The sequence below is a fragment of the Trichoderma camerunense genome, assembly GCF_050948025.1.
Source record: "Trichoderma camerunense strain CBS 138272 chromosome Unknown V8C40scaffold_4, whole genome shotgun sequence".
In the NCBI taxonomy this organism is placed as follows: domain Eukaryota; kingdom Fungi; phylum Ascomycota; class Sordariomycetes; order Hypocreales; family Hypocreaceae; genus Trichoderma; species Trichoderma camerunense.
In genome coordinates this window covers 1,522,853-1,548,723 of record NW_028145366.1, presented here as the reverse complement: position 1 = coordinate 1,548,723, position 25,871 = coordinate 1,522,853, and the positions used below count along the sequence as shown (strand labels likewise).

General features: G+C 47.1%; 7 protein-coding genes across 7 annotated transcripts; 3 read left to right on the top strand and 4 right to left on the bottom strand.

Moving 5' to 3' along the window:
• Positions 1-1,123: 1,123 nt before the first annotated feature.
• V8C40DRAFT_237794 (pepsin-like aspartic protease) lies at positions 1,124-2,635 on the top strand. Its single transcript, XM_083214316.1, has one exon. It carries the CDS (start codon positions 1,222-1,224, stop codon positions 2,425-2,427), a length of 1,206 nt encoding a protein of 401 aa, XP_083076433.1. The 5' UTR covers positions 1,124-1,221; the 3' UTR covers positions 2,428-2,635.
• Positions 2,594-6,629, bottom strand: V8C40DRAFT_237793 (uncharacterized protein). Its single transcript, XM_083214315.1, has 2 exons — positions 3,903-6,629; positions 2,594-3,837 (listed from the first exon to the last, which is right to left on the bottom strand). Exons 1-2 carry the CDS (start codon positions 6,301-6,303, stop codon positions 2,834-2,836), a joined length of 3,405 nt encoding a protein of 1,134 aa, XP_083076432.1. The 5' UTR covers positions 6,304-6,629; the 3' UTR covers positions 2,594-2,833.
• Positions 6,549-9,246, top strand: V8C40DRAFT_237789 (uncharacterized protein). The gene is made up of 5 exons (XM_083214314.1): positions 6,549-7,081; positions 7,153-7,417; positions 7,471-7,678; positions 7,752-8,225; positions 8,283-9,246. Exons 1-5 carry the CDS (start codon positions 6,903-6,905, stop codon positions 9,176-9,178), a joined length of 2,022 nt encoding a protein of 673 aa, XP_083076431.1. The 5' UTR covers positions 6,549-6,902; the 3' UTR covers positions 9,179-9,246.
• A 777-nt stretch (positions 9,247-10,023) lies between these two features.
• On the top strand, positions 10,024-12,447 carry V8C40DRAFT_237786 (phosphatidylinositol-specific phospholipase C domain-containing protein). Its single transcript, XM_083214313.1, has 3 exons — positions 10,024-10,082; positions 10,135-10,442; positions 10,499-12,447. The coding sequence occupies exon 3, from the start codon at positions 10,578-10,580 to the stop codon at positions 12,375-12,377; it is 1,800 nt and encodes a 599-aa protein (XP_083076430.1). The 5' UTR covers positions 10,024-10,082; positions 10,135-10,442; positions 10,499-10,577; the 3' UTR covers positions 12,378-12,447.
• Positions 12,448-12,707: 260 nt separating this feature from the next.
• On the bottom strand, positions 12,708-15,267 carry V8C40DRAFT_285508 (uncharacterized protein). Its single transcript, XM_083222386.1, has one exon. The coding sequence runs from the start codon at positions 15,142-15,144 to the stop codon at positions 12,850-12,852; it is 2,295 nt and encodes a 764-aa protein (XP_083076429.1). The 5' UTR covers positions 15,145-15,267; the 3' UTR covers positions 12,708-12,849.
• A 4,468-nt stretch (positions 15,268-19,735) lies between these two features.
• On the bottom strand, positions 19,736-21,666 carry V8C40DRAFT_285504 (major facilitator superfamily domain-containing protein; the record flags this gene model as incomplete). Its single annotated transcript, XM_083222385.1, has 3 exons — positions 19,736-21,102; positions 21,178-21,412; positions 21,557-21,666. The coding sequence occupies 3 exons, from the start codon at positions 21,664-21,666 to the stop codon at positions 19,879-19,881; spliced, it is 1,569 nt and encodes a 522-aa protein (XP_083076428.1). The 3' UTR covers positions 19,736-19,878.
• Positions 21,667-23,544: 1,878 nt separating this feature from the next.
• On the bottom strand, positions 23,545-23,936 carry V8C40DRAFT_285498 (uncharacterized protein; the record flags this gene model as incomplete). Its single annotated transcript, XM_083222384.1, has 1 exon — positions 23,545-23,936. Exon 1 carries the CDS (start codon positions 23,896-23,898, stop codon positions 23,545-23,547), a length of 354 nt encoding a protein of 117 aa, XP_083076427.1. The 5' UTR covers positions 23,899-23,936.
• Positions 23,937-25,871: the final 1,935 nt, after the last annotated feature.

Genomic DNA, 25,871 nt, shown 5'->3' with positions numbered 1-25,871 from the left:
GCATGTGATCGTTCACCGATAAAGGAACTGACATGTTAGCGTTAGCCAGGGGAATTGGCTGATCCTTGTCTCCATGGGAAAGTCGTTCTTTGGCGGTGTTTTAGGAAATTGGACCTGCATCTGACATGCCACCTCATCAGTGGCAGGAAGCATTGGCAGACAGCTCCATCATCTCCATTATACTATGGAGAAACAAACAATTAGGGTATCTCAGCTCCTCCACCAATACAATGCTCCTAAAGTGCGGATATAGTTGAAACATGCTTAGTATGTAAGAAGAGACTCAGGCCTTTCGTTGGTCATTTCTGGCGGGGACGGTCCACTGCGATCAGCCGGGCTGATCGCCTCTTCCTGGGGCTCTTTGTTGCAGATCGCCAAAAGGCCTCACCAAAGCTGTTTGACCTTTTGAACAAAGCGCTCGTGTCAGATGAGGATCTCCGATACCGTAGCATGTGAAATAAAGTTCAACGTGCTGATTCGAGCATGTGTTACCCAGTTCCTGGACCCTGAGTGGTACCTCCATTTCCGGATGGCACAAATGACAGTAAATAGAAGACTCGCTCTCGAGCAACCTTATGTTAAATGAAACCAAGCTTAATGCTCCAAGGCCGATCTGAGACTGACATTGGCCTATATTCTCCGATAGCATAACCCTTGGCATTAGATCTCTAACTGTAAAACACCAAATAGTGTCGGCTCGGTATTAAGGGCACTATTCGGGTCAGCCTTGGTCGCATCCACAGGCTCCACGATCTCCACGTCGTTGTCCACTGCGCTTGTTGCTAGCAAGTTATAGGATGACTTCCGAGCTGACTCGCAAAAGTTCAGATATCTCTTTGCATCCAGCTGCCAAATTAGGCTGCGTAATGAGGCGCTGCAGCATCGTAAAATCCTACAAGTAGTTTCGAATGTCTATCAAAGTAACCTCATGTCGTCGGGAACACTCCGACCTTCTCTTCTTATACTAACCCCCTAATATTCGCGATATCAAAAGGACTTTCGTGATAACTCGTGTGTGTTTTATCGTGTTGTTTCTTGTTGGAAGTTATTGCTGTCGATCCCCCTAACGACAGAGGATAAATAAGGTGGACAATCTCGCCTAGAGCCAAGGTAATTAGAAGTCATCCACCACAGCATCACGAGAATCCTTTCTGATCAGATCTTATTTATTCAGCCCAGTTTCTCTTCTAGAAGATATTCGTTTCTTCCACATACTTCACAATGCAGCCCACCACATTCGGCAGTTTCCTTGTCACATTCCTGTCTGCCTCTATGGCAGCAGGCAGTGCTATTCCCAACGGCATCTCTACATCTGGCTCTTTCGAGATCAAGAGAACTGAGAACAAAGGCTTCACAGGCCGCAATGGTCCTCTAGCTTTGGCCCGCGCCTACGCCAAATATGGTGTTCCAGTTTCCAAGACGTTGACTGAGGCTATTCAGCTCGTCAAGTCCACCCAGCTTGTCAAGCGCGGCGGCAGCGGCAATGTCACCGCTACACCTGACGGTGATGACCTCCAATATCTAGTCCCTGTTCAGATAGGCACTCCTCCTCAGAAACTCAACCTGGATTTTGATACCGGTAGCTCCGACCTCTGGGTCTTCTCTTCCGAGACGGACTCCAGCTCTTCTCAGGGCCATGACCTCTACGACCCATCCAAAAGCACATCATCTAAGAAGTTGGATGGCGCAACTTGGAACATTACTTATGGAGACCAATCATCATCCTCTGGAGACGTCTATACCGATGTTGTTACCGTTGGAAGCCTCACTGTGAAGACCCAGGCAGTTGAGTCCGCTAAACAAGTCTCGGCTCAGTTTGCCTCAGGTCACAATGATGGTCTCGTGGGTCTCGCTTTCAGCTCCATTAACACAGTCACGCCCACTCCTCAGAAGACCTGGTTCGACAACATTGTCGGCAGCCTCGACTCTCCTCTCTTTGTTGCCGATCTCCGCCACGAGACTCCTGGCAGCTACATCTTCGGCGCTGTCCCCTCTGCTGCAAGCAACATCCTGTATGCCCCCATCGACAACAGCAAGGGCTTTTGGCAATTCAGCACCAGCAGCGATATTGGCGGAGAATTCGATGCTATTGCTGACACCGGCACAACTCTCATTCTGGCCGGTGACGACCTCGCCAAAGCCTACTACCAAAAGGTCCAAGGCGCCCGCTTGGATCCGGTGCAGGGAGGCTATGTGTTCGGCTGTAACACCACTCTGCCGGACTTCAAATTCACCGTCGGAGAGGGTGCGATCACAGTTCCCGGCAGTTTGGTCAACTACGCCCCGGCCGGTAACGGAGAGTGTTTTGGTGGTATCCAGCCCTCTGGTGGCTTACCTTTCACCATCCTGGGTGATATTGCCCTCAAAGCTGCACATGTTATCTTTGACAGCGGCAAGACTCAGATTGGCTGGGCACAGAAGAAGTAAGCGACACGTGCTCTGCTCCAGATACTAAACGAGTATAATTTTTGGGTAGCCAATAAGGGTGCGATGGGAGGAAGATTATATGGATCACACTGAAAGCGAGCTGGAGTTTGTTCTCACGATCTGATACCATTGTTATACTTTGTCAAATGTACATTATTTTGCAATTCTGTCAATACAGATAAGAAGACATATTGAATGAAGGTTGCGCAGATTTAGCATATGCCGCCTATTATTTACAACATGCTCTATGATCTGATAATTTGTGCTTTACCGGGTATCAAAAGGTGTCAATTTAACTGCACTGTAGTAAAATCCTTCAAGCCAACATGGCTATTGCCTCCTTAGCAAGCCACATAACGATCCACGAAATGGAACCAACCATACTCGTAGGACATGATTAATCCCCTCAATAGTGGCTGAATCCATTCTGGTTCTGCTGCCAACGTTGCGGAGCTCCTCCGTTCCACTCATCATTCACTCCTTGCTGCTCTCCTCCGGCTTTCATTTGTGGATTCCCTCCCATATCATAGCCTTGTGGTCCACTGGGGCCTCCCACGGATGAACCGTACGGTGCTTGAGTAGTATAGTTTGGACTACCAGAGCTACTAGGGGTATTACCCGCCAAATGCGCAGGATGTTGTGAGAACTGGTGTGGCGGAGGGTGTCCGTGGGCTTGTTGTTGCGCAGGCGGCTGATATCCAGGGACAGGCGGGCGTGCGGCCGCGTTATTTGACCATCCTTCTGCTCCTTGCCTTTGCGTGGAGTTTGGGTTCATATTAACTGGAGCCTGTACTGGCCGTTGCCACGGGAAACTTCCCGCCCTGGGCAGATATCCTGGGGCCTGAGGCTGACCATGAGCCATATATGGATTGGCTGCCCCTCCTCTTGTGAGAGGATTCCAGTCATCGTCTCTCTCATATCGGTCGTGTGCAAGATAACTATCAGTATCACCAAGACATGCCACGCGATACTCATCGTAGCGCCTAGTAGTTTCTTCAACCTTCTTGAAGTGCTTTGAAGTGAGTTGTTTTTGCAGCCCTTCTGGTCGCTCGCCCATGTCTCCCTCGTAATGAGCCAACGAAGCAGCAATGAGAAATGCGTTTCGAATCTGCCGCCCATTCCACCGTCCAATGCCGTCCGTGTGGTTTCTCCAGTGTTCACTAGCGAAGGCAATGATATCCGCCTCATCGATATATAATTTGTTGTGCCTCGGTGCCTTAGCAGCTTGTTCTTCAATCTCTTTGAGTCGTATAATGTTCAACTTAAATATGGCAACGACTTGCTCCTCGGTGAGGAAATTGTAGTGAAGGTTGAGGTGCACTCGTGATTTGACTGCTTCATCAAGCACGCCGGGGCGATTGGTAGTGAGGAACAGGATACCATTGTAGTATTCGAGCATGCGTAAAAAGACTAGAGTAGAATAGCGTAAACTGTTAGTATTGAAGGGCGTAGATCACATACGGTGCTGTTCTTACCGGAAACAAGGGCATTTCTTTCCAAGTCTTTTCTGTCTCTCTGTGTAATAAAGACATCTGCCTCATCCAGCAAAAGGACACAGTCCCACAGGTGAGCCAAGCGAAATATCTCGCTCAAAGAGCTCTCCACACTCTCGGGAGTAAATCCCAAATCTCCGCATGTGATGGGGAACAGAGGCTTCTCAAACTTCTGGGCGACCGCTTCAGCAGTAGCAGTTTTACCGACTCCCGGCACACCAAAAAGCAGAATCACGATGCCTTTGCCCTTGCCACGGATAAGATCCTGTGTTGCAATCTCGACGCTGCTTTCGTTCACTCTCTTCTTGAAATGAGAGTAGACCAGAGATTGAATGAGAGTCTTGTGCTCCGTGGAGATCTGAAGGCTATCGAAGGCCCTATCCTTATCTTTGAGCTCAGGAAATGAGACATCGCGAACATCAACTTGCACAAATTTGCGCTCCCAAAGGGCATATGCAAAGAGCCGCCTGGGCAAAAGCGCAAGGTTGTCACCTTCGAGTTCGCCAATCTCATTATCATTGTCCTTCTTCTTTCTCAGCAACAAATCTGTCTCGATAAACTTGTTCATCTGGAGTATATCGACACCGTCTTCGGTAATAACCTTGTCTTCCCATGCGTCCTTAAGGTTTGTGCGCTTACTGTCGTGCCATTCCTGCAGAGGGCTCTCATTGTCGATTGAAATCACAACTTTGTAAGTGGTCGGGTCGACTGCTAGAATATCGGGTTTCCAGGAAGGGTCTGTGTTGAAGGCCTCCTCAAAGTCGACAAGAATCTCGCTTTCAATGTGCTCTGGGCTTGTCATTATTCTGCCGTTCTTGTCCTCAACAGATTGTCCAAGAGGTGTCTTGATAAGTGTCCAGCCACGGTAGAAGCTGTATCTTTTTGCCGGATCAATATGTTGAATGAACTTGCTTCCATACTGTCTACCCCTCTCCATTATTTCGTCCTTCTGTTGAACGTATCTCATAGGATAGCAGGCCAACTGAGTGATCTCGCGCTCACCTTCGAAAGAAGGGATCTCAATTGTACGTCCGACTGCACGATAGTTCTGGCCATCGTAATCGATGTGGTAGCAATTTATAGACCAAGTGGATTCCATTTTCATGCAGGTGTCGCAGGTACAGCCATCAATAATCGACTGCTTGAATGGGGCTCGATATATCCTCCACACCATTTGGTCGGTATGAGATCCTCTCGTATTGTGGTTGGATGACGATGTTGTTGTCTCCATCGGGCCATCTCCAAACCCTGCCTGTAGGCGCTGAAAGACGCCATCCCAGCCCATTGGGATTCGCGCTCGAACTCCACTGTTCAGATTAGGCACATAGACCAGGTCTCCTGGTTTGAAGAGGTACCAGAGCAGGTCCCATCTGATCTTCGTAGGAGCATTGTTCATATCTTCGTCCTGGAATCGCAGATATTCTGGCATAATCTGCTCATCGATAAACTTTACGTAGAGTCTCATCTCGGCTAAGGTATCGGTATCGTTGAAAAGAGAGTCGATTCCGAGCGTATCCCCTTCAGACTTCTCTTTGCCCTTTTCAGTGCTTGAATCTTCAGCTGGCTGGCCGTCAGCAGGCTTTCCGTCGGTATTCGAGGCCGATTCCTCTAGCTCAGCCAGTGCTTGTTTCATCTCATCATGAAAGTGTATGAGATAACGGAAAGGTCGACGGAACACATGAGGCCGGCCATTCCACTTTTTCCCAGCCGGGCTTTGGCGACCAAGATACATCATGACTGCCCTTGAGTTAATTCTGACTCGTTGCAGCCAAACCTCGTCTCCGTCATCGGTGACAGTCTTGTGCTGCGGATTCCGCCGGCCAAAACCTCTGCGAAGGCCACCTCCACCTCCCCAGCCGCCCATATACTGATAATCTTGAAGGCCTTCATAGAGAAGGGCCGATTCTTCGATTTCCGCCTTGAGGGAATCGCCGGCGACAAGCGTCTCGATAGCGTGGTTGTGCTCCTCTGTTTGATGGTTCTTGAACTCGTCCCAAGAAAAACATTCGCGCAGCTTTGGGATAACGCGTGAGAATGCCTGCATGGGCTTTGGCTTTGGCTTCTCAGCTTTCTTCTCCGACACAGTATTATTTGCTGGTGCAGGAGCCGTGGTAGACTTCTCTGTTGGTGTTGTTTCAGACTCTTCCTTCTTCACTTTGGATTCATCTTTCTTTGTATCGTCTTGGTTGGTTTTCTCATTTTTTGAAGACTCAGGAATTTTGCTATTGCCAGAGTTATCTTTGGGCTTGTCGCTTTGTTCTGCGGCTTCCTTGACAGAATCATTCTTGACCTCCTCCACAGTAGATGAGTTTGATGTTGCACTTTCTTTGCTCGAGCTTGTCGCGCCATTCTGATCGGCAGCGGTACCCGCGTCTGCAGCCATATTTGTTACGTTTGTTCAACTATTGGAATGAAGATAGTTGCGAAATAGGGCTGGTCTTGGCAAATGCTTCCTCCGAGAGGGGATGGCTGCCTTAAGAACTGTGGAGATGAAACTGCAAGTAAATGGGTGAAATGAGGCGACATAAGCAATTCCTCTCAGTTAGGCATAGATCCATGCATGGTAAGTCGCGAATTGTAATCAGAGCCTCAGCTTTGGGTTCAAAGAGAGACATGATCCAGTAAAATCTTCCCACCTTGCAACCAGGAGCTTGATCCTATGCAAAAGCAGCTCTGGAAGAACAGGGCCTGTGTCGAATGAGAATCCTGTATCAAGAGACTAATGCAGCTTATAAATACTCAGCCCACATTTCCCTTGCTGTCATTTATGACTTGAGTCCTTTTTGGAAGAGATGAGGGCATCCATTCTGAGCGGGGTATCAGTATCAACTTCGGAATTTGTCATTGTTTTCAGCCTCAACTAACTGGGGTTGTCAAGTCTTTGTATCCCCTTCATTTAGAAAAAGGCTGTTATACGAATGTCCACCTAGTTGTCGTTTTCTCTTGTTATTATTGCGTAAAGATCATATCGTGTAACTCGCGATGAGTTATCGACGGCCTTTAGATGTGGGACAGGGGATGAGGGATGTGATGAGTAATGATCGCGAGATACAAGTGATGAAAGACTGGAGACAAAATGAGGGCGCGTCTGTTCACCAGGGGTTGGCCTCACCAACAGAGTATAATAATCAGCGTGCAGAATGGAGGATCCCTATCAGCCGGTAAATTCTTGCATTCTCTTGTTCTACGTCTCGCGACTGTTTGTGGCCCCAGTCTCCTAATTTGGCCATAGCAAGCTAGAGGATTTGTCTGAAGCTATTAAATCTTTCCAAGTTGGCGATTCGGCGACGACTACTCAGGATGTCAGCTGGAGAGGAGTTTGCGATTGTATTGAGGAAGCAAAAAAGAGTTATGAGAAAAAAGCCGAAGATAATCGCTTTAGAGGATGGATAAGGAAAGGCGACATAGCCATCGGCATCTTGGAACGGCTTTCTGACTCGATTCCTGATGAGAACGGTCTCAGTATCCTCAGGACAGGCCTGGTATTTATCTTCCAAGCAAGTCTACCACAGGAGAAATGACTGCGTATTATTGTCTAATTGTCTTCCAGTCCTTCCAAAAAAGACTCTCTAATGTGGGTTATATTCTGCAAGAGCTCGACGAAGTTCCTGGGGTCTTGGCCAGTGTCTACCAAATAAGCGATGTATATCGCGGCGAGGTGCGGTTAAAAAATTTGGTCTGGGACTTTTATGGGACATTGGTAGACTGTCTTTCAGAGCTACTGAATATTTTGAACAGGACGTATAAGGAAGTTAACGGTAAGACTACGTTGACTTTGGCATCGCCTAGAAGGTATATGCGCACGGTGTTCTTTCTAACAAGAGGCTCTAGTTTTCAAGAAGATTGTCAAACAGATCCCGGAAGTAGAAGCGGCAAAGATTAGTGGCATATCGAAGCGGATATACAAGGCGAAGCAAATGGTCTTTGAAGCTACAGCTCATTTGGATAGGAACGTATGGCAAGATACTAAAGTGTCGGCACAACAAGGGCGTATCGCAGCCGAGGCCACCCGGAAAACAGCCCATGATATTAAAGTCAAGGTTGGGGAGTTGCAACAAGAGACAAGCGAAGGCCACGACAGGTTGTCGTCTCAGGTGGACCAGTTTCGCTCACAGATGGTTGAAGCTGCTAACGGAATGACCGACGAGATGATACAGACAAGAAAACGACTGACTAAAGATGGAGAAGAGAGAAAAGAGTTTGAGGCAGGGTTACAGAGACTTGTCGAGGCTTTGCCCGCATCAATTCATGAGCAGCTGCAGAGCGCCTTGTATCAGTTTGTGGCCGATGCTATTGTCCAGCGAAGTACGTATGCCCTTATTGTGTCAAACAGAATAATGAAAGCTAACTCGAGATTCATAGGCCTCTTTGCGCTCCCATCAAATGCCCTTGCTCCCAATCCAACACCACAACAAACCATTCAGTATCCTCCCGCGCCCGCCTTGACCGAGAGTGACATCGTCAACTTGCTTAAGACGCCCGATCCCATCGCAGATGCGGAGCGCATTCTGCGCAAAGAAAGTCTAATGAGCGATGAAGCACTAGGATATGCCACTCTTTTAAGGCAAAAACGACAATTTCAAGAATGGCTATCATCCGAAGCGCCTGGCTTGGTGCTAGTTGATGGCTGCTGTCGTACAGAAAGTGTAGGGCGATCATCTCCAATGTCTTTCTTCACGGCTTCTTTCGCGTCTACACTCCTCCAAACTCAGAGCGGTATGGTACTGCAGTTCTTTTGTAGCAGTCATACCGACCCCCTAAAGGATGATTCTGGTCCAAAGGGACTCCTAAGGAGCATCATCTGCCAACTACTGCTGTATCCGAAACCCTATAGCCTCTCCCTTGACTTTGTTGATCAAAGCTTGTATGATGCAGTAGCAGCAGGCAATACCGATGCGCTTTGCTTCATGTTTGAGCGCTTATTCTGGCAAATACAGCCAACAACCACGGTTTATATCCTCTTGGATAGTATTTCAGATTTTGAATCCAATCTCCACGACAACGGAGAAAGAATGGAGCGAGTATTGGCTTCGTTCCAACGGCTAATAAGGCCTGTTCTCCAAGGATTTGCTTTCGGGCCAAGACTAAAGCTCTTTATGACGAGCCCCAATAGGAGCCACTTGCTCGTTCATCGCATCGATCGCGCCAGAGAAAATATTCGGCTCAATGCTGCCGCTCTAGGCGATATACCGAGAGGCAGCGACAGATTGTCGCGAGAAACACGACGAGCAAGATCACCGCTGCCTCTTAGTTATTAGGCTTCACGGAATTCAAGTAGACGCAGGCAACTGTATTAATCATTCATCATAAATTTGGTTGAGTGGGCTATGTTAGTGTTTTTCCTCCCTCATAGTTCCCGTGCTCGATTTCGTTCTAGCTGCCTGTGGTGTATTAAAACTGCTGTGCCTGTCTCACGGCCTTTGCGCTATGGCGATGCTAACCAAAGCCGTAGTTGTGCTGTAAGCCATAGAGACCTTGTGGGAAAAGAAGACAATTCACTCATCATGCGCGAACTTAGAGCGTTGTAACCTTCAAAAGAGCGTAGTTTAAGCCGGATTTTTTTTAGTTTCCTCGGTTCGGCTCGTTTGTGCTCATGGTATATGTAGTTTACATGACCTCGGTCACGGGCTAAAGTATATTCGAAATGTGCCCAGTGAGACAGTGGATGATGACGAGACAGTGCGAAGTTACAGACAGATACATAGACCACATGCGCATTTCACGCTTTGATGCTCAAGTCAGCAGCCCAGTGCGCGAGATGCATGGTCTTGAAAGTCTTACAAGATGTGCCGACGAAGTTCTATTCTTTGCCTGCCTGTAGTACTCATTCTCTTTCCTCTAGATCTCATTCGGCACATTTTCACGAGGGTTATGATTCAGCTGCCATTCGCACTTCGCGATGCTCTTAGTGGCGACCAATTGGGTTGCATTGCATTCCGACCTGCCATAAGCAGTCATGAATCCGCTAGCCAATGTTCCTTCACATCTACTCTCAAGTCTAGGCACTTAAAGCTTTTCGTAAAGTTTGCATTAGCTAGAGGATATCATTGGCGTCTCCTTGCCCCTTGAACTACTCTTAATGACCTAGTGTCCTAAGCGTGCAGCTCTTCCTGACCTATCAATTACATCCGTGACCCCTGGCGAATACCGAAGCTCTTATTAGTAGGTATCATTCACATCAATGCAGCTACCATCTGCTGACCATTAGCGGAAGGAAGCCTACTAATATACAATCACTCACTACAATTTTTTTTCGCCAGCCGTTGAAAGCATGTGGTCACGAACAATAGCTCTGTGGGCCAGGGCGAGAATTCGCCAGGAAGGACTGGATAAATGGTCATACATAAAGTCGCAATGCAGGACCTGAATGTAGAGGATCTTCTCTGTCTTTTGTAAATTCCCTTCCTCATACACTCAGCCTGTAGATTTCGCCCTGCGGCTGGTCATTCTTTCATCAGTACACGAATTCGACCACTAGCTATCTAATAGTTCGACCATTCTTTTACACGATTGTGGGATTCTGTAAGAGAGGCATATATCCGAAAGCAGTGTTCATATAGACTAATCTGTCTCTACAGATAGAAGGGAAAATTACTGACAGCATTCGCGCACCAAGAATAAAATTCGAACGCAAAACCTGGGTACGAAGCGACCCCAATGAGGCACAACCATCTCTTAGCCGCGATTAGCCTAGGTTGGCTCTTCGCGGCCGCTGTCAATGCAGCTTGCAATCCTCAAAATGTCACTTACAGCAATGAAATGCCACCAAATGGAACTTATATGCCATGGAGTCTCATTGGATTAGTTAACAGCGTTCCCGGCTCGAAGCAATACATCACCATCGTCAATCTGACGCCTCATAGATTTGTTCTGCAGAATACGCACTCATATCAGATGGATGTATTTGATTGGGGTGACATTCCGCAGGGCCATGCGCGCCAAAACACTGTTGTCTATACCAACAAGCCTGGGAAGACGGCTGTGGATGACGGTGGCGAAGCATATTATGCCATTGACGGAACTGACAAAACCTTTTTTGTTCGAGCTGCAACTCATATTCCCGATTCACATCCAGCACGAACGGTAATTGATCTCACCGGCATGGGTCAAGGCCAACGTGAATACTTGGATCCCGCCGCCCAATCTCCAGTGACGCTGGTGATTACGGGAAGCGACAGCTACGGCTTCATTACCTCTATTAAATACGGCGCTGGAAACTGGATGAAGGGCATATATGAAGTCATCAAGGACAGGCAGATTCAGCACGTCGTCATGCCAGGCACTCACGATGCTGGAATGAGCACCATCAGTGGTCAGATTCTCAGTGGGGGTATCAGCGAGAATACACAAACACAAGGTCTCAACATCTACAATCAGCTCCGCGCAGGATCTCGTTATTTTGATCTTCGCGTCGGATCAATACACTCTATCACGGATACTTCAGACTACAGCTTTTGGACCTTACACGTCAATGATGAAACAGCAGAAGTTGCAGTGGGCAATTCTGGCGAGTCGCTCGATGATATCATCAGCGAGATCAACCAATTTACCGCCGAGAACCCTGGAGAAGTCATATTTTTCCACGTCAGATACCTGATCGGTATTCGAGAGGTGCCCAGCCTGGGACCCATTTACTGGACAACTGCGATCGTGAATGACTTCTTCGGTAAGCTCAGAGGCGTCAACAATCGCTGTGGAAACCTGGACACTAGCACCACTTTCAATCAAAAGCCTGCATCTTATTTTATGGACCAAAATGGCGGAAATGGATGTGTGGTGTTTCTTCTCGCTGGAGACTTGCAGCCAACCGTGCCCCAAGACTCGGTGGCAGATGGCATTTACCAGGCCAATCGACTTTCAATTGCAGATGATTGGTCTGATTTGGGAGACACTCAGCCCATGGCAGAAGATCAGGCATCAGATTGGAAGCAAGTGATACGAGGTGGCAGCTCTGATACGTTTCACATTAGTCAATGGCTTGTGAGCGCGGACATTGTCACCACGACTCTGCTTACCATCGAAGGCATTGGGATTTTGCCCACCAATCCAGCACTCTACTGGATGGGTGTAAACAACATGACTCCCCAGAGCTGGCCGACCGTCATCCTGACCGATTATATCGGCGTTGTTGTCAAGGGCCAACATGACTGGGATCAACTGAGTGCGGATATTTACACCTTGGCTATTGGCTTGAACTTGTACATGGTCAGCGAGAACTGCGACGTGAGCACAATTTCTTCACCGCTGCTGGCAAACGCAAACACAAAGCTCAAAATGGCCACTTTGTCAAAGCCCTGGAATGGCATCCATTTCGCAAACGGCACGATAGTTAATGACCCGCCGCGTCATTTGCATCCCGGCCGTGTTGAGATATTGCGAAAAGGTACCCGATTTTTGAACGGTACAGTGTTGGGAGAGGATATCATCAACCCGGATTTCAATTCCACAGCCGTGTAGTTGTATGTAAATGAATATTAACAGTACAAACTGTTGTCTCATTAGCGGAGATATACCTATGAATTATGAAGTAAAAATGTTTTTTTCAATATGGAGTCTATACTCTTATGAGAGTATCTTTCCTTTGCCGGAACAACCATATGTACTGACTGCTACGTAGATTACGACAGTTTTAAACCGCACAAAAGTCACAAACAAATAATGGATAAGGAATGATATTTTTAAGTCATCGGCATTACTACAGTGGTTAAGCCGTTAAAATGTACCCCATATAGAATAATATACACATTTCATCCCACTAGTCATCAAGGGAACGACCTTGCCTATCCAGTCCAATATAAATATCAAATCTTTTTTTCACTCTTTTTTTTTTCTTTCCAACTTATTTGAAGAACAAAACATTGCCACATCTTATTAAGTATAAAAGATAATACCTCCTAAAGGTATCATCTCTTGAACTCATAAAACATCATCAAGGATAGTTCATCTTACAAGTCTTCTTGCTGCTATCCCAGGTCGATCCGTATGGGCACGCGCACTTGTTGCCGTCCCAATACTGGTTTCCTGGGCAGCTGCAGGTCTTGGACTTACTATCGTAAACCTCGCCCTTGTTGTTGCACACGCAGCACTTCTGGTTGCTGTCGTAATGAGCGTCCTTGCCACAATCTTGCACACAAGCGTAGCCGTTCCAAGAGGTTCCGGATGGGCAGCTGCAAGTCAAGGACTTGCTATCAAAGACTTGGCCGATGTTCTTGCACACGCACTTGTTCTGCTTGCTGTCGTAGCTAGCATCTTTGCCGCAGTTTGGCACGCATTGCTTTCCGTCCCAGACCTTGCCGTAGGGGCACGCACACTTGGATCCGTCCCAGTATTGGCCGTCGGGGCAGCTGCAAGTCTTGGATTTACTATCGTAAACCTCGCCCTGCTTGTTGCACACGCACTTCTTCTGGTTGCTGTCGAAGTGAGCGTCCTTGCCGCAATCCTGGTTGCAGTGCTTGCCGTCCCAGACGGTTCCGTAAGGGCATGCGCACTTGGATCCGTCCCAGTACTGGCTGTCGGGGCAGCTACAGGTCTTGGTCTTGGAGTCGTAGATCTCTCCGTTCTTGTTGCACACGCACTTCTTCTGATTGTTATCGAAATGAGCATCCTTGCCGCAGTCCTCTACGCATTGCTTTCCGTTGAAGACTTGGCCGTATGGACAGACGCATTGCTTTCCATTCCAGTATTGGCCGTCAGGGCAGCTACAGGTCTTGGTCTTTTGATCAAAGACCTCTCCCTTGTTCTTGCAAACGCACTTCTTCTGATTGTAATCATAGGTGGCGTCTTTTCCGCAGTCGGGGACACATTGCTTGCCGTTGAAGATCTGACCGTATGGACAGGCACACTGCTTTCCATTCCAGTACTGGCCGTCAGGGCAGCTACAGGTCTTGGTCTTTTGATCAAAGACCTCTCCCTTGTTCTTGCAAACGCACTTCTTCTGATTGTAATCATAGGTGGCGTCTTTTCCGCAGTCTGGTACACACTGCTTGCCGTTGAAGACCTGGCCGTATGGGCAGACGCACTGTTTGCCATTCCAAACTTGACCATCGGGACAGCTGCAAGTCTTGGTCTTGGAGTCGTAGATCTCTCCCTTGTTCTTGCAAACGCACTTCTTCTGGTTGTAATCGAAGGTAGCTTCTTTACCGCAATCAGGAACACACTGCTTGCCGTTGAAGACTTGGCCGTACGGGCAAACACATTGCTTGCCGTTCCAGTATTGGCCATCAGGACAACTGCAGGTCTTCTTGGCCGAGTTATAGACTTCGCCGTTGTTGTTGCACACACACTTCTTCTGGTTGTAGTCGAAGTGGGCTTCCTTGCCACAATCAGGAACACACTGTTTGCCGTTCCAGACTTTACCATAAGGGCAGACGCATTGCTTGCCGTTGAAATATTGACCATCGGGACAGCTGCAAGTCTTCTTGGAGGAGTCATAGATTTCGCCATTCTTGTTGCATACGCACTTCTTTTGGTTGTAGTCGAAGTGGGCTTCCTTGCCGCAGTCTTCTACACACTGTTTACCGTTCCAGACTTTACCGTACGGGCAAACGCATTTCTTGCCGTTAAAGTATTGTCCTCCAGGGCAAGCGCAAGTTTTGCTGCCAGAGTTGTAGATTTCGCCGTTGTTGTTGCACACACACTTCTTCTGCTTATTGTCAAAGTGCGCTTCCTTGCCACAGTCAACAACGCATGCGTAGCCGTTCCAAACCTGGCCAGTGGGGCAGCTGCAAGTCTTGGAGTTGGAGTTGTAGATTTCGCCTTGTTTCTTGCAAACGCATTTTTTCTGCTTGTAGTCATATGAAGCGTCTTTTCCGCAATCGACCTGGCAGTTCTTGCCGTTCCAGTACTGTCCTGGTGGGCAGTTGCAGGTCTTGTCCTTGGGGTTGTAGACTTCGCCTTTCTTGTTGCAGACACAGTTTCCATACTGCCAAGTAGCATCTTTGCCACAGTCGTGGACGCACTGGTGACCATTCCAGGTGTAGCCACTAGGGCAGTTGCATGACTTAGTCTTGGAGTCGTAATTCTTGCCATTGTCTTTGCAGACACAGCAGTTCTTTCCGTTGTTCCAGCTAGCATAAGAGCCGCAGTCGTGTTGGTTACCGCCACGGGCAACGAGGTTATCTTCGATATCCCTAGCCTCAACGTCATGGAGGTTGTTCGGGTTTGGGAAAGCCGTCACAGAGCTCAAAGAGAGCAGAGCGGCCACAAGGACCTGCTTAAGCAACATGATGGGCAACTATCAAAATGTGCCAGACTATGATATTCACAAAAGATTGACAAGATACGGCCTCTGTTGGCAACTGATGACCCAGGAGAAGGGATCAGTGTCTAGGCCTCGGGAATTGTCGACAGATGATGAGTTGATAAGAAGAAAAAAGAGAGTTGTGATCTAGGCGAGATGGAGAGTTTATATAGCTCTCTTCAAACTACGAGACACGGGAGAAGCCTCCTAGAGAAAGAGGTAATACGGCCTAACTCGACCAGAAAGAGAAAGTTGGGCTGGAACTCGTCTCTGACCAAGGCTCAGCCGCATCCATATTCGATCAAGCGGCCACAATCAGCCATGAGCTGGCCAAGGACGGTGATGAGGAAATTAGGATCACGGAGCTCGGCCACTCACAGCCTGTATAACGAAACATGCATTTCAGCAGCATCAATAGATCCAGCCAAGCACTGTACGTCTCATCCATTCGGATCGTCGCTCAGCCAAAGGCTTTAGCTTTTTACTAGAGTCATTACATAGTATCGGTATAGCGCTGAGCAATACGAACCTCTCTTTGTCGTCATTGGACGGCTGAAAACGCCCATATGCAAGGGAATACGAGGTTATTAACCTTATTACGAAGGCTATTGAAAAAACAATGGAAGGCAAAGAACTGTCATCCCTGCAGATTTTACGGCTTATTCCCTCGATTACTCCTGCATTCTGTCGTGGCTTTACACAAATCGTAGACCTTAAAAAACCACTTATATCATCTATAATAAAATGATACATCACGAAGCGTTGAGATGGTGGTGGACCGCCTATGTCTGAGTTCAGCGAGTTGCGGGTCCGAAGCTGGTCCAAATAGGGCGAAAGGGAGGTTAAGCCAGCCCAGTTCAACTAAACTGGGAGTTGTTGGGGTGGGAATCTTGGCTCAATTGAATTTCAACGGATCAGCGGCTGGTGTTCAATGGCTGATGGACCAAGGCCGGAGCTAGACGCATACAGGGTGAGTGGCAACCCGTGGTTGCTGCAGGTAGCAGAGGCAGCTCATCTAAATCCCATGATGTGAAGTTGCCTCCCTGGAAATCAGCTCGGAAGCCGAGCAGAGTTCTCCAAAATTAACCGGTAGTTCTCCCTTGCGTAGCATGGCTTCTAGTGATGAGCATAGAGCTAGCTACTAAACTATGAGACAGCGTCTAGTATGAGACTCAAGTCAGATTTCCTCCTTCTCATTGCCATTGTTTCTTTTAAGACCGGTTTAAAACCGGTTCAGTTACTGTACCAGTTTCGTCATTGACAGCGGTCTCTTTCCGTCAACTCTGTTGGCTCGGTTAAACAATGCCGTTGACAGAACACATGGCCAGCAAGAATGCGGAGGCAGAAGGGTCCCAAAGACCAATAACTTGACCCTGCTTTCCCCGCGGCCCCTTTTGCCGAGCCAGGGGACGGTGGAGCTGCCTGGGCTTGTGCGTGGAGAGCCCGACTTCCGAAGGTGCCGCAGAATTACGATCGGAACTGCTAGTGAGGGGAATTAAACTTCAGGTTGCTGGCTCCCTTGGATACATAGGGTTAGAGTGGTTAGGGTCAACAAAGAGCTTGCACAGTGCATTTCATGACAATGAGAATCCTTCCAAAATGCAGTGTACTACTGCAACTCGAGTAACGCAAGGGGGTTCGGATTGCTGCAGTCAAATACCCCAATCTATCTGATTGGAGAAGCCGAGGCCAGCAAAGACATGCATCACTTAGACAAATGCAGTCATACGAAGCTGAAATCTGCCGTGACCCAGTGATTCGGGGACAACCTGTGAATACGGGCTGTCGCACGCACTGTGTCAGCTTTCACCCGATTTCCACGGGACATCATACGAGCTGTGGATGAGAATACGGACTGCAGCATATGCAGCCAAACGTGAACTATTCCCGAGCTGTGCGGGTCAACCCATTCATCCGCTTCTCAAGCCATTGGGGGCTAATTCCCCTCCTACTTTGAATCAGGCACCGAATCACAGACCGAAAACCGGCTCTGTTCGATGGCAACCTGATGGCATGGCTGAGAATTGGCACGCCCAGGGCGTTACACACCGATGTCTCGCAGCAATAACATTGTTATACGGGCTTTTGTTGTGGGTGGTCATTGTTTGCTTTAACCGTCCATGTGATGCTTAATAACCTAAAAAAGGAAAAATAAAAACCTTGGTCCATCTTGGCTTGGTCTTGGCTCACCAAGTGCCGCTGTGGGGAAGAAACTTGGAACTGGTGGGAAGCCGGGGTGGACTACTAAGTTCAGCCGCAACTGTCGAGCACACCATCATGACATCGGCCTACTTTGTGTTGTTTCCCGGATGAGTTGCTCCAAGGTGATTGCACTGTCTGCTGCGCTGTGGCTTCAAAGCGTGGCTCGAATCGACAGGGATCGCACAGCTCCCTTCGATCTCGATTGGCCTTGTGTCTGGGGCCGTCTTCTAAACTTAGATGGCCAAGCCTACTAAACTCTGCTAGAAGCTAGAGGGCCAAAATTTTCCGGGATCCTTCACAGCTCCCGACCGTCTTTCGTTACTTTTTTTGGCATCCTCTGTGTTCTAGGCCACAGCATGAAGAGGACAGGACGATGCCCGAAGCCTCCTGTCGATCAATCATGGCATAAACCATTTGATAATGCCAAGTCCGATCGGCCCGTGAGGCGTCTTTAACCTGAGAATCAAGCTCTCTCATTCACGAGCAGTCGAAAGCTGTCATACACGTTGTGTCAGAGAGCTCCATTTCGTTATTGGCTCTAGCTTCTTGGGTACTCATTTTGGGTTTCGCAAAGTTTTGGTCAGCCGATGAGCCTACCTCTGTTTTACCTAACAAGTTGACGATGGTGCCTTGGGCTACTGCAGCTCTCCGTAGATACTTTGGCCCATCAAAGATACTTCTGTCACAATCCAGGGGTTATTTCTTCTTTAATACAATATATGAGATATGATCCAGGAACTAAATCAACAAAGTAGACACGATACCTACAGGTCTCAGTTGATCGAGAACCCCATGTAAAACTAGGCACCAACAAAGAATCAAGAAAAAGCTATGCCAAGAAGATTCAACGGGCATTCAGAATTTGCGCTAGGAATCCGAATCCACTGTCCCTGTCTGCCAGGGCGACTCTATCACCTCACCTGCTTGGGCCGGCTATTCCGGCTTCCGGCGCACCACCGTCCGTTCATCTCAGCCGTCAGAAAGCTCTGGTCCGTACTCGCTGCCTACTGTAGGTAAGTTTACATAGTCTTGCTCAATGCGGGTATATGCACCATCCTGACTGACATCATACCACTCGGTTGTTCCACCTTGGAATCCTTCGTGTTCATATTGGTGGTGGTGGGACTTATCCCCTTCTCGTCATCAGAGCACAATGGCAGAATCAGACCAAGACCCGTTTGGAACAAGAAAATTGTCGCCCCGGCGTGTCATCGTGTGGCTCGCATCGTCTGTAAGTTTTGGGGCGCTTTTGGATTTGCCATTAGTTTCTGGTAGAGCAAAGCCTTCACCGGTTTGATGTTTGCCAGATCCTCAAAGAGCTTGGTGATTTGATTTCGGACCGCAAAATGGCCGTCCACCTTGTGCGTTTCTGCCAATTCCATTTGGTAGGACCACAAATTTGTTCTCACGGTTTTTGACCTGCTTTGACTTCTGCTGCATTTTGATGCCATAAACTTATCACCTCCACTCGATGACGTTCTTGATGGTGGAGCCGGATATAACAACTCTTTGTAAAAGCCCAAGGGCACTCAATCTAGTGTCAAGAATTCCGAAAGAAGACATTGTTGAATTGATGATGTAATTATCTCGTTGTATGTCCAAATATTGCTTTAATGTAAGCATAAGCGGCACAAGAGCTCCATCAGACGTATACAAACAGATAAACATCCGGCTTATTGTTCGGAGAGATGAGATTTTAAGATTTCAGCCAGCCAGTCTGAGATGTCGAAACTCCATGACATAGAGAAATCGTATTGAAATTATGCAAGGCCGTTTTGCAGCTGTTCATCTCCTTCAAGCTTTCAGGCGAATTCGGAAAGAATGTATTTGATATACGCTCGTAAATAGAGCTCACTCAGTATAATTATTAATAATTATCAGTTTAGTTTAGACGCATGACACTTTAATCAAGAGAAAATGATTCAGTTAAACCAATTACATTGATAATTTCTCTCGTAGTGTCAAAGAAAATGAGTGAGCGAGTCTTTCTGTGTCTGTCCTGAAGCTTTCTTGAACTGGTGGTATGATACCATGTTCACTGGTGCGTAAAATCAAGTTTGAGTCGAGAAAGAAATAATTTGATAAATTTGATCCCGAAGAATGTGGTTGAACAACTCTGCATCAAAATTGTTCTCGTGTAGGGTAAGTAATCAATACCTCTACTCGATGTATTAGTTCCACACCTTGGCCCGTTGGGTTTGTTCGACGGCTTACGATCTGCGCATTAATATACATGCAGTTCAATGAACAATAAGTGACAGTGTTATGAGATTAATATATTACATCCTATACTTTGTTTTGAACCCATGCACACCCATCTTATCGTGAAAACATAAAATAATTTATAACACCTTCAATCAACGTTTGCGACCCCGTAGATCTCATTAATTAGCCATCATCCAGTCTTATCCAACAAGCAAACAATGTTCAATACCACAAAGAAACCCCGTAAGGAACAGCAACACAGCACTGCGAAACTGAATAATGAGTCGCGTGGTTCCTCAAGATTCCAGTTATCTAAGCTTGTGCAAACTTAGACTTGGCACGGAGAGTCTTGCCATATTTGTACATGAGTAATGTTCCAATGATACCCATTATGCTCAATCCAGCAAGGACTGTAACACCCTTGTGCACACCAAGATTGATAAACATTGGCCTGGCTGCAAGAATACATCCAGTAGCAACGGCAGATCTGATCAAGTCATTGCCTGTAAAAATCGAGGCTGCGTACTGCGGGTATGAAACCGGCACATACATGAAGAGACCCTGAATAACCATGTATTGGCCCAAAACAAAAATGGTCACGCCAATCAACGGGACAATCCAGTGAATACTGGCTCTTGCAGTCCAGGCGAATATGAACAGCCCAATTGGAAGGACAACGGAACCGAAAATTGCGGGAAGTAAACGATGTTCCTGCTCTCGGAATCCATTCTTGATATTGTCTGGAATCATGTAGAAATGAAGATAGGCAAAGTAAAGAATGAGAGCCAGAATTGAGCCAACCTCACAGGCAAGGAATGCAAGGCCAGTCTGGCCGAGGTTGAAGCCGTAGAAAGGTGGAAACACTAGAGGGAATACTTCAAAGAAGGTGAAGTAGATTGCATACGTCAAAGCCGTGTACAAATTGACGAAGAAAATTGAGGGGTCCTTGATGGTAATTTCGAAGGGCCTTATCAGCGCAGCGATGAGAACGGCAGATCCCGACATGTGTCTTTGGTCAATCTCGCTTTGGGATTGGAGCCGAGCATCGCCAGTGAGCTTTCGAAGTCGCTTGGCACGCCTGAGAAGGATGTTGGGCGCAGACGTCTCAGGGGTGAGAGCAAGCAGGAATATGGCCATGACAGCGCAAATCCATACAACTTCCCAGAGCGGCCACCTCCATCCCTTTTCCATTGCTGCAAATCCAGCAAAGGTTGGTCCAATGGCAGGGCCTGCCCAAAATGACAATACCCACCAACCAAGGCCATAGGGGAAATAGATGAGTGAGAAGACATCTTGGATTGAAGCACCACCAATGGCAATACCAACGCTGCCAAAAAAGCCAGCAAAGAATCGTACCGCCAAGAGGCCGCCAAAGCTGTTGATTGTCGCTGCTGGGAATGACAGAGCAAAAAAGACAAGGAATGTGAGATAGTAGACAGGATTTCTGCCGATAACTGGAATCTCGGTGAGAGGGCCAAAGATGAGCGGTCCTACACCGTAGGCCAAGACGTATAGAGCAAGTCCAAGCTCAGATGCCTCTACACTAACACCGAAATGTTCAACAATGCCTGGTTCAGAAAAGGCAAAGACAGAACCTGCCACGTAGGTGACCCATGTATATAGGCAGATGACAAAGACAATATAGCTCCTCTTGAATGATGACCAGTTCTGAGGGTTTGCTTGGTCGTCCGTCGTATACCAGTCTACCAGAATAACGCCGTCATTCGTCTTTACTGGCACAATTGGTTCGCTTTTGGTCTTTTTCAGCTCGATTTGCTGTTCAGGATCGTATCTTCCATGTTCCATGTATGGACCCCTCTGGATACTCCCCACCGTCCGCTCCCTCCTCAGGTCCTCGCCATCTTCATCCGCAGTTTGGGAGGAATCTGATGCTGGATCAGGGCTACCAGAGCGTTGGTTGAGATGTGAATTCGATCGGTCTGATGTTGCCTCGTGTTGTTTCTCGCTGTTGGATAGCAATGCTAGGTACTCTGGTGGGAGCACGAAATCTGGTCGTTCCTCTGGGTATTGCAGCAACTTGTTTCTGGAAACAAAGCGAATGGCCTGGCCAAGCGCCGATTCTCGAAAGATATCGTACATGTCGCTGTTACTATATTCAACTTCTCAATTGATATGTGATGAATGTTGAGAATGTATTCTGGCGATGAGGACTAATCCTATGAAGGCGGAGAAAGGATGCTGAAGCTGAAGTTGTAGTATCATCTTGACCGAGGACAAAAGGCTGACTTTATATCAAAAAGTTTAATATCAATTGCAATTTTTTCTCGGTCTAAATGTAAGCAGAATAACGACATTTCGAACGGAATCTTCGGATGACAAACATGCCAATCTGATAGACTCACAAGCAGTACCGAGATCTGCTAAGCAGGGGTCTAGATATCTTGACATATCAAGAGGGCGTTTAGAAATAAGCTCTGCAAGCCGCTAGCTTGTTCTGGAGCCTCTCGGCAATTAGGCCTTGTCGAATGAAGAGCTTTGATCCTGCCACGGAAGACATTTGAGACCCGCGCCCAATGCTCCCCCAGGCCACCCATTCCATTGTGATGAGATTCAATCGATCGAGGCTTCAGCTGTCAAGCTGGTGTCCCGGCACTTTTTTTTAATTTAATTTAATTAATTCAATTCACTTGGTTTCTCGTCGATGATACAACCCAATTGATAATACTACTTCATCACCGTGGTACAATAATGCTAGATCTGTCTTGATGATGATTAATAATGTAACTGGAATTAATTCTAGGAGGCAATGCCTTTCTTTCTAACCAAGACTGATGTCCTAAAATCGTAGAACCCTTACCATTCTCATTGTTTCTAGTAAGGGATTGCGTACAAACGTTCGAAATGATGCTGTGGTTGAGAAGATATCGAGCTCAAAAGCAACGCGATACTTGATGTGGAAGAGGAGGCTTCAATCATGTTGCCGTTCCAGGCTAGTCTGCATTTTCCACATGCGGGAAAAAAGCTATACAGAAATTGCCATTTGAAGCTAGCTCCAACGTCATGCTTAGAGTTCTGAGTCTATCGCCGAATCAAATATGCAAGTGAACACCGTGAAGACTCATCAGTTCCAAGGGCGTACAGATTTCATTTGCAATTGCAAAGCCATAGATGCATAATCACTGAGACGTGACGGAAATAAGGAGACTTTATTCGCTTGCATTGGTAAGCCTCCTCTTGTATGTCGGGCGCTTCCCTTCCCGCTATCAGTTGTCCCGTGAATTATTACAAATGAAGCACTGCCGTTCCGTGCTGTAACTGAAATCTGATGTTATTCTCATGACATCACCTAGCTTATCGCCTGTACATGGAAATAAAACACGCGAAAGCTATCGCAACCCAGCTATGCAATGGAAAGAACACACCACGGCTTATATGTAGGTATGTAACTTCAATCGGACTCTCGAGAGGTAACTCATGCGATATGTGATTGTCAACAGCGATAAATCACGTAAGACAAGTAGGTCGGCTGCTGTTCTAATAAGACAATAACACTGTGTCGGGGAACATTTCCACGCCCATCACATCCATTACTACTAATCACTGAGCAACCTGCGCTGTCAATGCTGAGCCGGACTGTGTCATCTTTAGGCGACTTGGCGACTTTACTACCCATTGTCGATCTTGTGTCAACCAGATTAACCGGGCGAACAATAGCGGCACAGAGTTCCTTGGGACAAAAGTGATAGCCAATACAATCATAACCACGACAAACAGAGTGACTTGTCCACCCCACCACAGCCCATAGAGACTCTGCTGAAAACTCTCCCAACGCACCGCCGATGTCACTGGACATGATCGTGTCCGCACAGGTGGGAAGGCGGTCACTACCTTATACAATCTCTTTGGGAGGTATTCAACGATGATATGCTCCGTCGGCCGTATTTCCTCGTTCGCATGCTGCTGAATTCTGTCGGCTTGCCATGAACCATTTCGCGGGCTCGAGATGGCGTATGTATATCAACCGTCTCTCTGCGAGCCTGTTGTCCGAGGCAGTGATGAATTATCATCAGCTGCACGTTGATTTATTGATCGTGGAGAGAATAGTGCGTTTTCACTCAGAGGCGCTTCAAAGTAGCAGGTCATCATCCAAATATCCACCCCAATGCACCCAAATTCCTCGGCCATCTGACTGATGACAGAAACGTCATGGGAGTCTTGTTGCAAAAAGTTGATGGAGAGCCGACCTGCGTCCATGACTTGTCCAGATGCGAGGCCCATCTTCACAGGTTTCGCGGCCTGCTGTTGGTTCATGGTGATGTGGATGTGAACATTTTCTTCGTCGGCCGAGTGGTTGTCGTTGACTTTGAGCATGGTAGCGAATTTCACGAGGCTGTGGAAGCAAGTTTGCTGTCGCTACCTTGGAGCGGTCTGAATAAACTGATATGGATGGAGTGATTGTGACACCGCCATGAGGTCTGTGACACTTAATGTGCAAAATACGAGCAAGCGGCGGGATAGAGCAAACAAATAGCCACTTCGCCAAGAATGTTGTATTTCAATTAGTCGCACATCTTGTAAATTACTCATTAGTATATCCGAGAGGCTTCAATCTGCACGTCTAGCACCTCAGTGACTTTTACATGAGTTGTCGTTACTATTCCAACATTTTCAATCTTTAAGACTCTTATTCCACTCATCTCGGTCTCCTCCTAACTTTTCACTGTTCATATGCCTGTGCGATATGAGAATTACCTGACTATTACTATGATGAATCAGATACGATTACTTAGACAGACGTCCAATTGTGGCATCATTTCAGTAGAGGCATTACGCTGACAGTGAGTTCCACAACGGTTCGGGAGAAACTTTTCTTTGGTCCACATTCACTAGATGTATTTACATCTACTAGATGTATCTACACCTACAGTGTAAGTCGCCTCCCATCGTTGCATACATGATAGCAAAGCAAGCAGACAACTTCGATCCCAAATAATATACTAATTATCAAGACTACCAAAAAGAAAAAAACATACAACAGCCGGTGTTCGCTGATGGTCACCCACTCAACTACTAATCTGCCTCTCATTGGCTTGACTCTGGGGGAGCAGACGGGACCCCGTATTTTCCAATGGATATGGTCGTATGTGCTTATATGGAGTCGTAGTGGGCTTCTTATACTTAGTTTCCGTGAGCTACGAACAAGCGTAAAAGGTGGAACCAGACCCTTTGTTGACGATTCAAGCTCATCGATGACCGAGTCATTCAGTATAGGTTCGATGGATACAACCAGATTCTGACGGATAAACATATGTTCAAGCTATCCATTGTCTAAAACTTCACATTTCATCTGGCTCCAATTCTCCCCTTCATCATGCATGCGCCGCTAGCCAAAGGCCACTCACTCTTCATTCAGTGACCACCCATCTGGGTTCAGGACCATTCCAAGCACTTGCTAATTTATAAGGCTAATGGACGAATAGATGAAAAAGATGACCGCGATGGTTTTTGCAATAGAGTGTTTACGGCATCTGAAGTTTGCGACGCGCGTAGGTAGTGATGTATTTATTACCTACTAGTATGTTCCAAAGCTGCTGCCACCTCTACAGTATCTTTCTTGACTGCCGACAAAGAAAAATAGTCATAGTGCATTCTTTGGGCATTTCGAATACTACACCCACTATTATTATAGCTGGGTCTGTATTGCATGGCAAACTTGACAATGGTTCAAGACGCAGGACTTGCAGACGCTCCATTTCTCGATATTGCCAAGCATCTTGGTACCAAGATGGTAATTGTACACAAAAGCACATCAAACAGATACACATATGTACATTGTTCAACGAGAGATACAATGAGAAAGAATGGATGCCCCTAATTGGTTCAAGATGTTGCCTTGTTGTAGAGTTCACGATGCGAGTGTAAGGCAACTGCTGTTTAAGAAATGTCTGATCACCAGTGATAAACGTGGAGAAAGAGAAAGCGATTGTGAGAATAAAATACAGTAACCATAAATTTATATATCGATATGACAGTTCCAATAGTTCTCATTTTAGCAGGCAATTTGATGTTAGGCGTATATGGCCCGTCTTATTCCATCAGCTCCGCCATCCTCTGGAGCAGTATTCAGCATCCACTCGCTTCTCTCTTGACGGCAGCAATCTACGTGGAGTCCTGGATCATCCGACTGAGGCCCGAAAGGCATCGAATGATAATAGCAATGTCCGAATAAAATTACTCTGCTGGTGGTTGCTATATGTCGCCTTCGTCAACAGGACTCTTGACATTGGGCCAGACTTCGAAGCAGTGATACTCGGCTTCATTCTCCTTGTTATGCCTCATGAATT

Bases quoted from the DNA above. Each gene is read 5' to 3' on its own strand.
- V8C40DRAFT_237793 (XM_083214315.1), bottom strand. From the start codon at position 6,303: ATGGCTGCAGACGCGGGTACCGCTGCCGATCAGAATGGCGCGACAAGC. The intron at 3,838-3,902 runs GTAAGAACAGCA...ATTCTACTCTAG, and splicing joins AAGAAATGCCCTTGTTTCCG to TCTTTTTACGCATGCTCGAA.
- V8C40DRAFT_285508 (XM_083222386.1), bottom strand. From the start codon at position 15,144: ATGTTGCTTAAGCAGGTCCTTGTGGCCGCTCTGCTCTCTTTGAGCTCT.
- V8C40DRAFT_237794 (XM_083214316.1), top strand. From the start codon at position 1,222: ATGCAGCCCACCACATTCGGCAGTTTCCTTGTCACATTCCTGTCTGCC.
- V8C40DRAFT_237789 (XM_083214314.1), top strand. From the start codon at position 6,903: ATGAGTTATCGACGGCCTTTAGATGTGGGACAGGGGATGAGGGATGTG. The intron at 7,679-7,751 runs GTAAGACTACGT...AAGAGGCTCTAG, and splicing joins GACGTATAAGGAAGTTAACG to TTTTCAAGAAGATTGTCAAA. The intron at 8,226-8,282 runs GTACGTATGCCC...CGAGATTCATAG, and splicing joins CGATGCTATTGTCCAGCGAA to GCCTCTTTGCGCTCCCATCA.
- V8C40DRAFT_237786 (XM_083214313.1), top strand. From the start codon at position 10,578: ATGAGGCACAACCATCTCTTAGCCGCGATTAGCCTAGGTTGGCTCTTC.